The following is a 15,105-nucleotide window of genomic DNA, read 5'->3' on the forward strand; positions in this document are numbered from 1 at the left end:
GACCTGAATCTAAGACTCGAGGCCCACAAAATGTGGATGGGTTGAGGTTTTGGACTCTTGTGGAGTTACATTATGTTGAGTGGCATGAAAACCTAGCTAAACTAATGAGACGAAATTGCATAATTATAATATGTTAGCAAGTTAATAAAAAAGCAAAAATGTCAAGAAAATTAGTGCAAGTTGCAGAGGTTAAAAGGTATTTACAATTAAGCTCGGGGGCTCGAGCATTTAATTGTTTGTAACCCAGTAAATAAAGGCACGCAGGCCTACTTAAACAAAGAAAGGGAAATAAAATCACTTTGACCCCTCGCCCAGAGGAACTTCTGCCACCACCTCGAAAGTATGACCGACCGCCGTGGCTTCCCTTTCCTGAGCTGCCTTGGCCTCCTCAGCATGAAGACGCTCCTCGAGCATCATCTGCATGTTGGGCTCCTTAGTGAATGACAGTTCCATGTCCTTGTTTCTTTACCATGCCACAAAGAGGTTGTCATATGCCATCACATCAAGATCCCTCTCTAACTCCTCTACTTGAAGCCTAAAGTTCTTGGCACGAGATGCGGCTTGCGCAACTTCTTCTCTGGCCTTAACAGCCTCCTGCTAGACTCTGGACAGCTCGGTAGAGTTCCTCCCAAACAGCTGTGAGCTCCACTGAAAACTTGTCTTTCGCCTCCTCCATGGAATGGGTTTGACTTGCGACATCTTCTAGCAGCTTTGCAAAAGTTTCCTCGAGAGATGACATCTTCAACTACTCCGTGGCCAGCCAAGTCTCAAACATTAAGGCACGGGCCTTGAGATCCTCAAAGTCCTTCTGGAGCAGCATGTGCTTCGCCAGTGGGACCGCAGTCTCCTTGAATTGAGCCATCTCCTCTTGAAGCTCCTTTAGCTCAAAGAACCTCATGGGCATGATGTCCTCAAGTCTCTAGTTGAAGGCCGCATTCTGCAAAGAATAATACTTGTTAGCTCGACAAAAAATTAAGATTGACAAAAGGGGAGTTAAAGATGTTTGAGCCATACCCTCAGGGAGATGTGGCGGCTAGCAGATATTAGCGAGATCTCATTTTCACTACCACAACAAGCAAAGTTGCAGTAGGGCATGTCACATAGGGACCCCACCAATCCTTGGAGCAGCACTGCGATGAGTGGGGCCCTTATTTCTTCTACTCTCCCCCCGAGTAGAGGCTCTAGCTTCTCGCAGCTAGGTGGAGCGACCGGGCCCTGCAATCTGTCTTCCCATAGGTACTCTGCGAGGACTTTGAAATCCTCGTTGCTTTCATCAAGACGGGCATTGAAGTATTAGACTACCTATCTGTGATTTTCCAGGTCTCCTACCTTGAAGTGTTTGGGAAATACCACTAGGTGACGTGTCTTGACCGAAGGATGGTCAGACGCCCTAGAAGGGGTTTCTTTTCCCTTTTAAGAAGGTCCCTCATCTCGAGGAAGGGAGGCCTCGAGGTCAATGACCTCTTCTCTAACCGTTGTCCCTGGATGAGTGGCTAGCAGGGCAGTTTCCGGGATTGCGGGAGTCGCAGAAGTGGGAGGACCGACCATCAGGGCCAAGGGAATGGGCGCCAAAGGCAGGGACACCATGGTCGATGCCTTCGGGGCATCTATTTGAGAGGCTCCGTCACCCTCTTTCGTTTTTGCTTGACCAAGTCAGACAGTCCCATGTTTTCTGCGCAAATAAATAGAAAAGGTTAGCCTTCGAAAGAAAAGAAAAGAAGCTATCTATAAAAATAAGCATGCATACAAGGCACAAAACAAATCTCCTTGAGAGCCCCACCAAAATAAGGCTCCTCCGGGTGAAGAATGGAATGGGCAAACTCATAGACAAGTCGGCCCATTTCCTATGTTGTGTTGGTGTCGTATTGACAAAACAATATCACGTGCATGGACGTCACCTTGTCCAGGGCACGAGCCCTTGGGGATGTTTCCTCCTCTTTGGATGGTGGTGAAAAACATCAATAAGATCTTGGTAGTCTTGGTGCTCCTTGTCGGTCCAAGGACGCTCTGAAACTTGCCCACCCTCGAAGAGTGATGGCAAAAATAAGGAGTGGTTGGGGCTAATTCCCTCCCCTGCGTGGTGGGCATAGTTAACAACTATTGGGGATTTACCTTGAGGCACAGAGGACGATTCAATCCTAACCTCGAGCTCGAATTTGAGCTATTCGTCTTCTTTCGCATCTGTTGCTACTTGGATAGCGAGTATGCTCTCTATACGCTCCTTGTAGAGAATCTGTTCATACTCGCATTGGGCCTTCGCTGCGATATACCGCGTGTTTAGCCTTTCCTCGTTAAGTGATTTATTTGAATCATGAAAAACAATGAGGGTCACAGGGCTTATCCTTTGACCCTCCCAAAGCAAGCCATACTGTTGAAGATTTTCCTCAATGACGAGAGAAGACCTAGATTCATCTCCTCCTCAGGTAGTGCGTTCAATTTCTTGAACCTTTCATTGTAGGCGTCAACGAAAGGTGTGCGACATAAAGGACCTAAAAAGAAAATGGTTAAGACTAAGGAACAACTATGGGCAGAGGAATAATAAATAGAATAACTCGAGAAATGACACTTACCAACCCTAGTGAAGTCTAGGAGAAGAGTTGGATTAGCCCGCGTAGGGAAGCCGCTTGCCCAAAATAAGTGGACTTTGTCGTCCCTCACATGGTTCTTATTCCCACACGAGGCCTTTTATTTAATCCTCAAGTACGCATGTTTCATCAGCGTGTAGTGCCCATCTTGATCGCCCATCCTCGGACACGGTCGGGAGCTGTAGATGTACAGTGTCTCAGTTGGAGGAGGAACATGCCATTTTTTCCTCTTGTATAGAACATACAGCATGGACAACACCCAATATCTGTTCAGGGATAGCTGGAATGAAGCCATGCCAACGAACTTCAAAAAGTCGACATAGAACTGGTGCAGGGGCAATGCTGCATCAGCTTGGAGATGAGACGCGCTCCAGGCCCCGAGGCCATGGACGCTCGCATGCGCCCTCTTGTCCTCTCAAGAAAGGTACACCCATATTGCGGTGGTGTCCACCCCATGGTGGGTTACAGTCCTGTCCACAGCTCCTCGGTGTCTGAGCTTGCTGGGGGTCACCTCCACCTCGAAACCCGCAGTGGCGGCGTGTGTTTTGTTTGACAGTAAAGGGCCAGAGTTTTCCTCTTCCTTCGAGATTCCGTGTTGGAGAGGCCTCTTCGTCGTCGAAGGATTATCTTCCCTCACCACGAGAGCCTGATTACTCTCCAGTTGTTTTCTCTTCTCGGGGAGTCTTCCTGCCTCTTGGGAAATCTCTAGTACCTCTGCGTCGAATGCATAGAATGCCTGCTCATGTAGTTGTTGAAGCTCCTCGGACATCTGAAATAAGAAACCAAGCAGTTAGCGTCGTGACCGGAAGAAAAATAGGCCAAAAAAGAGAACCCCTAAGACTACTGCTCAAAAGATGAAAAGGAAAATTTCTAAGGGCCTGGGGTGTTTTCACAACCAATGGATGGTTGTTAGAGAGCACCACCGGAAACTATGAACATCGCCGGAATCTGGGAATTTTTCAAATTTCGGTCGGATGTCCAGAAATGCGAAAAGTCACGTATAGTGCGTAGGGGACCTTTAGACCATTTTTAACATCAAAATGTGCCCAAAAAGATCTAAAAGAGGTCAAAATGAACTCTAGAGTGCCAGTAATTCAAAACCTAAGCCTGTAACTAAAATCCTCAACATAATTTCAAAGTACACACATAACCAAACAGGAAACAGGAGTAAAACTTACTCGAGATGAAGTGCTTGTACGTGCTAAAGTGAGTCCTGACTCTGAAAAACTACTTTCTGCCTAACCATAAGTACGATGATTCTCACCAACCGTCCAGAGAGTTGAGAACTCAGAAAATGGGAGAAGTTTGGGAAGTAGAGAGATGAAGAAGAAGATAGGGTTTGAGAGTTCTGGGGTTTTGAATTTCAAATGCTAAAAGTGATTTCTGAGAGGTGGTTGTCGAGGTTTTATACTCGAACAACTTTGGGTGGAAGCAGCTCCACCCCGACCGTTGATTACCTATGACATGGGCACTCGCGAGTGATCCAACAGTCATAGTCCAAGAGGCGTGGATCGTGATCATTAACATGGGCAAAGGACACCTTGGATATGGAGTGAAAGGACACCTAGGGTACAGATTAGACATTTTGGGTAGTGGAGTGGACTCCTCATTATTGGCATAGATTGGTGGGTTCAACAATATGGAGTCGACACGTGTCACTACCTTTACCAGGAGTGACGCCATGAAGAGCCCAAGCACCTCCTCTTGAAGACCTTTCGAAATTACTCCTCTCAGTCTAAGTCTCCATTTCCGAGGACAAGTGAAGACTTGGGGCGCAAATGTTGTCCGTGTTTTCACCAAAGGACATGTGGCATTCGTTAGAGGAGTAATTAAGCTCCTCGAGCGCTAGTGAGGTTTCGTACTTTGGCCTGGTTAGATGCGGATGTCTCGAAGTTAGTCCACGCCCCGAGGTCTGTCCTCACGACGCGGATGTCTCAAGGCGAGGCCACGTCCAGTGACCTATCTCCATGATATGGATGTCTCCAAGTGAGGTCATGCCTCGAAGACCATTCGGATGGCCATCGATCTTTTCATTCTCTGATCTCCTAGGGCTAGGACTCTTGTCCTTAGACCTGGAGTCGGTGCTAGGTGTCAGTCGCCATAGCTACGGCCCACCAGATCACCTGACAACTTTTGGCGAGCCTTGATTGGTGGTGTCGAGTTTGTACCCTCGACATTCAGCATTTCCCACAACGACGCCTGACATGGGCGAACGTGCGTCGTATCCTTACATGGTCAAATACTTGTTCCCCGTGAAGTTGGTGGGAAACTTTCTACAAATGGGTCCTGTGCAATCCACCTGGGTCCATGGTCTTTGTTAGTGCATCCATATGTAATTAATTAGCAGTTTACTCTCCAAATAATGAGGGAATGTGTATTCAATGTTGATTAAGAGCATTAATGACCCAGACCTCTATAAATAGGGCTGAGATATCTCCTTCTAAATTGTTTTGAGAACTTTGGCTAGTTAAGTAATTGTAAAATCAGAGCAATATATATGCTACCTAAGACTCCATTGAAGCTCGTTGAAGCTGGCTCAAACAAGCTTCAAACTCACTAATACCAAAGACTCGTAGACTATGGCTCTTTTATAGCATGAACCACGTAAAATCTCTGTGTTAGTGAAAAAGGCCGTCAACAATTCGAATAAATTAAGAATTTTAAAATATAAAATGAAGTAGTCTTAAAATATTTTTATAATTAATTTTCAACAAATAATTGAAATCAATCACATATGTGATAATAATTTATTTCGAAAAGTAAAGTTTTTTTAATATTTTGTTTTCCTTAAATTTATTCGTTTAAAGATTTTTTAAAAATATTTAAAAATAAAAAAAATCTCAGAACATAGAGGGTTGTTATTATTGTTTTACTAAAATTAATTTTCACCAAAAATTTGTGGGTATTTTGTACTATATAATAAAACACATCGGTGTAAATTGGTATTTATCATAAGAGTGTAAGTATGTATTTAAGCAAAAACACAATATAAAATAGTATGTGTTTATGTATATAGAGCTGTAAATGTGGGCCGCCGGCCCACATTTTTCGTGCCGTGCTCGTGCCGGCCCATTTTTGAAAGAGTAGGCCCAGCACGGCCCATGGGCCCCGCCCATGTCGTGCCGTGTCGGGCCGGCCCACTTTCTATATTTGGGCTCAAATTTGGGCCCACTTTTTTTTTGCTAAAAAATGTGAGGATGGAGAATTGAACCCTCCATCTCCTCTTTAACCATCAATGGACTTACCACCAAACCAAATACATTTTTTTGTTTAAATTATAATTTTAGATATTTTTATATACTTTTTAACAATATTTTACACAAAATTATATCAAAGATAATTATTAGAATTTTAATACCTACTAATAAATGCTAAAAATTTAACTAACAAATCTTAAAATAAATTAATATAATTATAAAAATATAAACATTGAAAAAAATAAGACATATATTATCATTTTAATTTATTAATTATTGACAAATAAAAATTTATTATGATTATTAATGTCACAATATCGGATTTTTTATCGTGTCGTGCTTTCGGGCTAGTTTGTTCGTGCTTTCGTGTCATGCCTTCAGGCTTGTCGTGTCGTGCCGTGCCGTGCCTGGCCCAAGCCCATATTTTTTCGTGTCGTGCCTGGCCCAAGCCCATATTTTTTCGTGTCGTGTCGTGCTCGTGCCTCCCGGGCTAGTGCCGATTTTGTGCCGTGCTCAAAAGCCCGGCCCGTATTTACAACTCTAATCGTATATATACAATAGGGATATAGTTTTTATTAATCGTTCAACAACGTATTAAAAAAACTCTTTGAAAAAACTCTTTTGTTTTAAAAGTGTTTATACTCCTCTTAAATATCATAAATTAACTTGCATGGTCATGAAATACTAACTGGACTGGTCAAAATTTGAGGAACATTGTTTCTTTCTTTTTTCTCATTTTTAAAAAATATAGAAAGAAAGACTTCGAAGACCTCAAATATCAGCACATCCCCACGTTTATTGTTTTTTATTTTTTGCTTAGACCCCCACTCTTATAGTTATAGTTACTTGTCTATAATTGTACAACAACACTACAATGTTCAAAGCGCAATCAAATCTTCTGACATCTAGTTTGGGCCTCTTCTTTTTTTTTTTTCTTTTTCAAAAAGAATAATTATTAATTTTCCATTTTATTGGAGACAAAAATCAAGTTTTGTGGGCAGAAGGAAAGCTCATATTAATCCACAACATAAGGATTCAAGGCGACATTAGGTAGACAATGGTTAGGTTTAAGTACTTGTCTTGTCGTCAACTGACAACATTGAACAAACACCTTGTTCGTTATTTGTTAAGTTTTTACTTCTTGTCGTAAAAGAGAATGTGTGAATTATTATTTTTTTTGTCAAGTGAAACATTATTCAACTCTTCCTAGTTCTGGTTCTCAGTTTGAAGAGTAAGAAAAAGAAGTAACTTATATGATCAGTTACTTATAATAGTATTGAATCATTTTTCAATGGATATATTATTAAAGATAAGAAAACAAAATCGAGTTGAATATCTACGTATTTTAAAAGAATAATAAAGAGTGACCGTACTCCTTCACAAGTGGATCTACCGAAAATAATATTTCTGAACCATAACAAAAACTTAAAATGTATAGGTTGCCTTTGTTAAAATTTTTGGTATTATTTGGTAATACTTAAAAAATAATTTTTTATTTAATTAATTAAAAATTTAACAATTAAACATAAAATAGTGTGGTAATTCTTTTTTTATTTATTATTTTTAAAAATTTTAATTAAAATTTATTAAATTTTGAAAATAGAATTTTTTTTACTTTCAAAATATTTTTAAACCGTTTTCGACTTTTTCGTTTTTTTCTTCTCTTCTTCAAATTAACTCCTGATTTTATATTGTTAAACAAAAAATAAAAATAAAAGTTATCAAATACAATTATTATTTTTTGTTTTTAAAAACAAAAATAGTTACCAAACATATTTTTTATTTTTTTAAAAATAAATAAACAAAAATAAAAATAATATTTCTACTTTTGCATTTAAAAAATTCAAAAATAAAATTTTTACCAAACACAACCTTTACTTTTGAATTTTTTGAACTCAAAAATGAAAATATTATTTTATTTTTAAAAAATAAAAATATGTTTGGTAACTATTTTTTTAAAAAAATATATAAAATAATAAATGTGTTTGATAACTTTTATTTTTATTTTTTGTTTAATAATATAAAATGAGGTGTTGATTTGAAGAAGAGAAGAAAAAAAAACGAAAAAAGTCGAAAATAATTTTAAAAAATTTTGAAAGTAAAAAAATTCTATTTTCAAAATTTAACGAATTTTAATTAAAAATTTAAAAAATAATAAATAAAAATAGAGTTACAAAATAATGTTTTATGTTTAATTGTCAAATTTTTAATTAATTAAATAAATAAAAAAATTAAGTATTACCAAATAACATCATAATATTAAAAACTAAATATTGTAGTTTTAAGTAAATTGCATGATTAAAAATAATTATTAAAAAAATCCTAGAAAATAAATCAAGGAAATTTCTTTTTTTTTTTCTTTTCAATTTGCAGTGACCGAGAGTCCTCCATGAGGAGTTTCTTATTCTGAAAAGGTTTTTGTCTTTGTAAGTACTTGGAAAGCATAAATAAGCAATTTGTAGAAGGAACCTTCTTTTTGTTTTGGAAGGAAGAAGTGGGAACTTATTATTATTATTATTATTATTATTGTGGTGCCAATACAATTTTCGATGACAGCCAGGTCATAAATTGTAGAAAATGAAATGACCTATGCTTTGCAAGAGCTGATGGAAAATGACCTAGATGGGCTTAGTCCAGCCGGTAGAATGACTTTTCCTGAAAATTGGAAAGCAGAGTTCAAACCCTGCAACTTGAAGAAAAAAAATTCTAATCACTAACCATTTTAACTAAAAAAAAAAAAAAGAGCCAATGGAAAATAAGCTTATTAGTGGCCCCTTTAAGACTAGATGTGCCATTTGATTCAACAACATAATCTTATAATTAATCAGTCAATCAATATCTAATTTATTTGTCGAGCAATATCTAATTTATTGCCTTCTTTTGTCTGGTGGAGTCTGTTTGCTTTCTGTTTAGTAGCTTTCTATATTGTCCTTGTGAGCTTTAAAAAATACATTTATATACAAATTTTATGTAGTTTTTGGAAAGAAGCACACCAAGCTAAATTCTATGTTGTATTAGTATTTTAGTCAACATTAGAAGCCAAAATATTCTAAGAATTATAAATTGTAATAATAAACCTTCTGTTTTAGGGTATAGGATAATATTGTTAAGTGGTTCATTTATATGCTATTTAATTAGTGGATAAAAGGCACTTTGCATATTAGTGCATGACCTCAATTTGTGGATAAAATGCACTTTGCATATAGGTGCTGTGCGGTTGTTCTTTTTCTTTTGGGAAATTTGACTTTTTATGCTTAATAGTGTGGTGTAATACAAAATAATGCTAGGCATTTTTAACATTACAAAATAATGCCAAAATTTTTGCTAGTACCCAAAATACTCCTGTCACAATTCCCCCCAATCCCAGTTTTGATTCTCCCTCTCTCTCTCAAACTCTCGGTCACAAACTCCCAACCCCCCGACCATTGAACTACCCAGATCTCCCCGTCGGTTTCTCAAGCTTTCTCTCTCTCTCAAGCTTTCTCTCTCAAACTCTCGGTTCGAGTCCTCGTCACGGCCCCCGTCGAAGTCGCATTGCCCCCCGTCGAAGCCGCGCTGCCCCCCGTCGAAGCCGCGTTGCCCCCCGTCGAGCCCCCGTCGAAACCCCGCGCCTCCGTCCTGCCTCTCGCCGTCTGTCATCCAAAACCCACGGTTCAAGTTTCTCCATACCCAAAACAAAGGTAAGCTTATTGTTTGTGTTTGTGTGTATGTGTATGGATTAGTGTGGAATTGTTTGTGTATGGATTAGTGTGGAATTGTTTGTGTGTATGGATTAATCTGGTTTGTTTTGGGTATGGAATAGTGTGGGTATGTTTTAGTGAAGCCTGGGATTTTTGTGGGTCTGTAAGGTTGCTCGATGGGAGGTTCGATGCATGCTCGATGGGGGTTCGATGCATGCTCGATGGGGGTTCGATAGGTTAAGACGTTAAGGGTTCCAAGTTTAGGTTCGATGCTCGATGGGGGTTCGATGCATGCTCGATGGGGGGGGTTCGATGCATGCTCGATGGGGGTTCGATAGGTTAAGCCGTTAAGGGTTCCAAGTTTAGGTTCGATGCTCGATGGGGGGGTTCGATGCATGCTCGATGGGGGTTCGATAGGTTAAGCCGTTAAGGGTTCCAAGTTTAGGTTCGATGCTCGATGGGGGATCGATGCATGCTCGATGGGTTGTGTATTTGTTGTGTTCGATTCATGCTCGATGGGGTTCGATGCATGCTCGATGGGTTTGGTATATGTTGGGTTCGATGCTTGTCGATGTTGGTTCGATAGGGTAGGCCTTAGGGGTTCGATGGGGTAGGCCCATTATGGGTTCCAGGTTTAAAACTAAGAAATTAGATGCATGCTCGATGGGGGTTCGATGCATGCTCGATGGATTGGGTCTTATGTTGGGTTCGATGGTGGTTCGATGCATGCTCTAGGGGTTCGATAAGGGGTTCGATGGGTACTCGGGTTGGGGTTCGATGGGTGTTCGAGATGGGTTCGATGGTTGCATGTATGTTTATTTATGGATTTTTCATGCGACTTTATTTAACTGTATTATTGTTATCTTTATTTTTTGCAGATGCCGAAGTATCTTTTACCCTTGACAGATCACTTTCCTGGACGAGTCACATATAGGGGCAATGGTTACTTTAAAATAATCAAGGACAAGTTTGAGGAGCTCGGGTTGATAGAAAGGGTGAAGGAATCCCCATTCAAACAATTTTTCATGGCTGAGAAATTGTACTTCTCTGCATCTCTCATGCATCAATTAATGTTGCGCAAGATCCAGTGCTTCAAAGAGGATGAGTTGCATTTACATTTGGGATCTAGACCCTGCAGATTTGGTAGAGGCGAGTTTGCTTTGGTTACGGCGTTGAACTTCAGTTCCGGGCCATCTGAGACTGATTTGAAGAAACACTTGACTAGTGACCGCTTAATCAAGGAGTACTTTAATGATGAAGAAACAGTGAAGTTAATGCATTTGGAGGCTGCTTTAAAAAACTGCACTGTAGTTGAAGATGCCTATAAGTTGGGCCTATGTTTCTTTGTTGAGGGGGTTTTACTTGCACGAGAGGGCAAGTTAAATGTCTGGATAGATTCGCTGAAGATGGTGGAGGACACTGAGTACTTCTTTACTTACCCATGGGGGAAGGTGTCTTTTAACAAGCTTATGGATTTATGTAAGAAAGACATGCATCATCAGAAAAGGAACTATGAGAAGAAAAAGGAAGTTAAGGGGAAACAGAAAGAAGCAAAATACAGTTTGTATGGTTATGTCCCTGCATTGCAGTATTGGGCATATGAAACCATCCAGCAGTTTGCACGTGAGTATGGTATTAACCATGGAAACCAGTTTCCGAGGATACTTAGTTGGTCGAGCAATAAGGAGCGTCCTATTTCGAAGGCCGACCTTGCACCGATGTTCAAGAAGACGAGTGTAAGTTCTGCTATATTATGTCAAAATAGAGTATTCTTTGGTGGTTTCAAACTGACTTAATGCTTTGTATTTGATGCAGTTGATTGTGTTGTCCATGTTGAAGCCCCGGCCTTCGGAGATAGATTATTATAGCGCTCTGACGGAGGGTGATGCTCCCTTGTATCCCGGGTTGGGCCAAGAAGAAGAGGTAGAAACTCCCACTGATTTTGAGAAGGTGGCGGAGATAGCTGCTGAGGTTGCGAAGGCAGCAAATATTTTGTTGATGGCCCTGATGATGAGGATACCCCAGTCCCCATCGACCCCACACCCTCGGCCCCAGCCCCAGCCCCATCGGTACACCCCAGTCCTGATCAACCTGATTTACGGGAGGTGTTGGAGAGGTTGGAGCGAGTCGAGAGTCGTCAAGATACCATCCTAGAGAACCAGGCGGTCATCATGGATGCTGTCAATAAGATCTTGACATTCGTACAAGATCTTCCAAATGATTCTGATTCTGATTCCGACTCACTTGACCTCCCAGATGATTTTGTTTCACATGACATAGGCACTCCTCCCCCGATAGTACTCACAGCAAATCCTGAGACCCCAGGTGTTGCTATTATAGAACCTGGGGATGTTGCTGGTGTAGAGTTTCAATTGGCCAAGAGGAAAAGACGCAAACCTAAGAAATTTGAAGACTACACCGACCCAACCAGAAAGAAAGCTCGTTTGGATGCGATTGATGACGTGCCATTAGTCCTCGACCCTATAAAGAAGCCACTTGCTACACAGTACAGAACGGTCGGCAAGTGGTTGCTTGGAGATATTCCGAACAAGACAAAGAGGGATGTCCAATCTGGTGTGTATGGTCCGAGTTGGTTTCTGACGATGAAGACACCACAGTTTTGGATCGATGATGGGGTAAGTAATTTTATTAAATTTATTAATATTTGTTATCTGGTATAAGCAGTGGGTTCAATAGGGGTTTCGATAGGCTGATTAATTACTTTCCAATCATTTTTGCAGCATATTGATGCGGCCATGCATATGCTACGTAGGCGTCGACAGTTCTATCCCGGGGCGTATCGGCAAGATGGTGTTGTGATGAATATTATGTTCTCACAAGTGGTACCGGCCCGTTATGATGCATATCAGAATGCCAAGGAAGCGGATAAGAAAAGGTTTTTGTGGGATTCAGATGTGATATCAATGATTACGGGAATTGACAATCAATTTCTGGCATCGTGGAAGGGAGTAGACACTGTATATTGGTGCCAGAACTATCTTCAAGCGCATTGGTTTGCAGTTGAAGCCTCCATTTCTACTTGGACTCTGAATGTTTATGATTCGGACGTGACCGTGATAAGTGATAAACAACTGCAATCTTTTATGAAGTCATGGTCTACTTTGTTCCCATCGTTGTTATTGCAGTCACAACTTTTCAAGGACGACCCTCGGTTGACGATTCCACCTGGAGCTAAAAGATGCAAAGAGTTCAATGTGCACCGCATGCCAGTTGATTCAGTACCCCAAACCAAAGTCAGGTAAACAAAAGTCTAGTTTTTATTCAAGTTTTTTAAATTAAATTCCATGTTGATTTTGTTACTAATGCAATTTATGTTTTGGTTACAGTGGAGATTGTGGTGTGTACGCCATCAAGCACATCGAACACTTATTGGGTAGGCTACCACTTGACACGATTTGCGATGACAACATGGAGTTGTTCAGAAACAAATGGACAGTTGACTTATGGTATCAGAATGTTAGACATTGAACATTCTCATGTTATATTTATTTGCTTAAAATGTAGATTTTTAAGAAATTTTTTTGAGTCGAGTATCTTTTTATTAACGACAATTAACAACCAAAATTCATTAACGACAATAAAAAAAGAAAACGAAAAATAACCTTCAACTTCAATTTTAAATAAAATACAACAAAAAATAAACTCAAAGCCGAGCTTTGCATGAGGATTTTTTGTGGCCACGACCACCACATCTACTACACTTACGCATTGTAACTGGTTTTTCCCCGCCAGATGGCCAACGATTTGTCCTTGGTCTTCCTAGCTTTGGTTTTTTTGGGCGACCAACTTGTTGTTTCTCTATGGGTACACCAACTACCATATTCTTAATGTCATCTGGAAGTATCCAGTCATCCTCGTTCCCAGTTGGGTAAATGGTTTCTTTGTACGAATTCCTACATGACTCAATGGTGTAAAACGGTGAACACAAAGAGTAAAGGTTCACTCCACGCTCTATAGCTGCTGCAGCTGCATGGGGACAAGGTGTGCCTATGAGCTGGAATACCCCACATGAGCATGATTTCGTCATCAAATTCACCTCAGCATCGCTGTCTGCACCAGTTACATGAAACTCGAATTGACCAAGGGCATAGACATTCATGAACCTTCCTTTGTCAGCATTGTTCGATACATCTGCCTCCATCAGGGTGGATAATTTGGTGGTAGTCTTCTCTGTCACACTACGTCGTTCAGAAAACCAAGACTGTAGTGTGAACCGAATGAATTCTAAAAAAATTGTAACTGGAAAGGTTCTTGCATCCTTGGTCTTGTTGTTGAAGCTTTCAGCGTAGTTGCTAGTCATTATATTCTATCGTTTTCCAGGAAAGAAAGGACGAGACCACTTATCGAAACCAATTCCCTCCAAATAGGCAGCTATAGGAGGATCCATTCGCTTAATATTTTCATAATGCTTTAGAAATTCCGTCTTCTTCCATGCATAGGCTGCTGCCCACATCTCACTGTGACAGTGATCAGTCTTGAACTTGGCTTTCACATTCATACTGATGTGATGGTAGCATGCGCCGTGGTAGGTGTTGACTGCGTTTTTAGCCAACGACGTGAGAACGTCAAATACGACGAACCTTCAAGAGAATGTAAACGACAACAGACGGTATAAACAAGAAAAGTAAATAACACACAGGATTTTTATAGTGGTTCAGCCCCGATTGTCGGTAATAGCCTAATCCACTTAGAGTTGTGATTTATAAATCTATACTCAAGATCAGATGGACTATGCCAACTGAGTTTCTTCAGTATAAATTGTGAAAATACAAGAATTCTCTCTAATTTCAGCACTTTCTCTCTCTAGAATAGACAGACCCAATTTTATCTCTCTAGAAAGAAGAAGCAGAAAGGGCCCTCTTCTCATCCCATCAGCTCTCTATTTATAGAGATGGGATCCTCAACTGATATCCCCTTATAATAGGGATATTTTATTATATTTATTACATTTATATTACAAATAAACATTCAAATTCAAAATGTAACAAACTCCCCATTTGTGGGAAGAATGAGAGATTCCCGCGCATGTTGTTGAAGTTGTGTCTGACTTAGTCTCCTCTAGCTAGTTGGTCCACCTCCTACTCACTACCCATGCAAGTGCTGGTTGAACATGCATGGTGGTAGGATATGCATGGTGGTAGGACATGCTTTGGGTGGGTTGAACGTGCATGGTTCTCCTCGGACATGTACTCTCCTCTAGCATGCCATGTTCCTCCTTGAACCAATCTCCTTGGCTTCTCCTCGGACCAAGGTGGTCCGAGGCAACCTCCTTGGCACCTCACCTTGGACAACATTGAGGGAACCTCACCTTGGACAACATTGAGGCAACCTCACCTTGGACAACATTGAGGCAACCTCCTTTAGCATCTCCCAAACATGTCCGATCGAACATTGTATAGACTTTCCTTATGAAAGTCTAAGTCTCCATTCTCTTGCATGAGACTCCTCCTCCTTAGCTATTTACCTTGGACACGTTCGAGCCAACACTTAGAAAACCTTGGGAGGCTTACCTCCTACACACCCTTGGGGTCTCCTAGGACCACACCCTCCTTGGGGTCTCCTAGGACCATTCCCCTTAACTCTCCTAGAATGCACCTTCCTATTTTTTGGATATAACAGTAG

The 15,105-nt window shown here is 40.5% G+C and overlaps 1 protein-coding gene across 1 annotated transcript; it reads left to right on the top strand.

Moving 5' to 3' along the window:
- The first annotated feature begins 11,995 nt into the window (after positions 1–11,995).
- Positions 11,996–13,028, top strand: LOC133788486 (uncharacterized). The gene is made up of 3 exons (XM_062225983.1): positions 11,996–12,098; positions 12,204–12,721; positions 12,810–13,028. The coding sequence occupies exons 1-3, from the start codon at positions 12,066–12,068 to the stop codon at positions 12,949–12,951; spliced, it is 693 nt and encodes a 230-aa protein (XP_062081967.1). The 5' UTR covers positions 11,996–12,065; the 3' UTR covers positions 12,952–13,028.
- The last annotated feature ends 2,077 nt before the right edge of the window (positions 13,029–15,105 follow it).

The sequence above is a fragment of the Humulus lupulus genome, chromosome 7 (genome assembly GCF_963169125.1).
Source record: "Humulus lupulus chromosome 7, drHumLupu1.1, whole genome shotgun sequence".
Taxonomy (NCBI): domain Eukaryota; kingdom Viridiplantae; phylum Streptophyta; class Magnoliopsida; order Rosales; family Cannabaceae; genus Humulus; species Humulus lupulus.

Bases quoted from the DNA above. Each gene is read 5' to 3' on its own strand.
- LOC133788486 (XM_062225983.1), top strand. From the start codon at position 12,066: ATGAAGACACCACAGTTTTGGATCGATGATGGG. The intron at 12,099-12,203 runs GTAAGTAATTTT...TCATTTTTGCAG, and splicing joins AGTTTTGGATCGATGATGGG to CATATTGATGCGGCCATGCA. The intron at 12,722-12,809 runs GTAAACAAAAGT...TTTTGGTTACAG, and splicing joins GTACCCCAAACCAAAGTCAG to TGGAGATTGTGGTGTGTACG.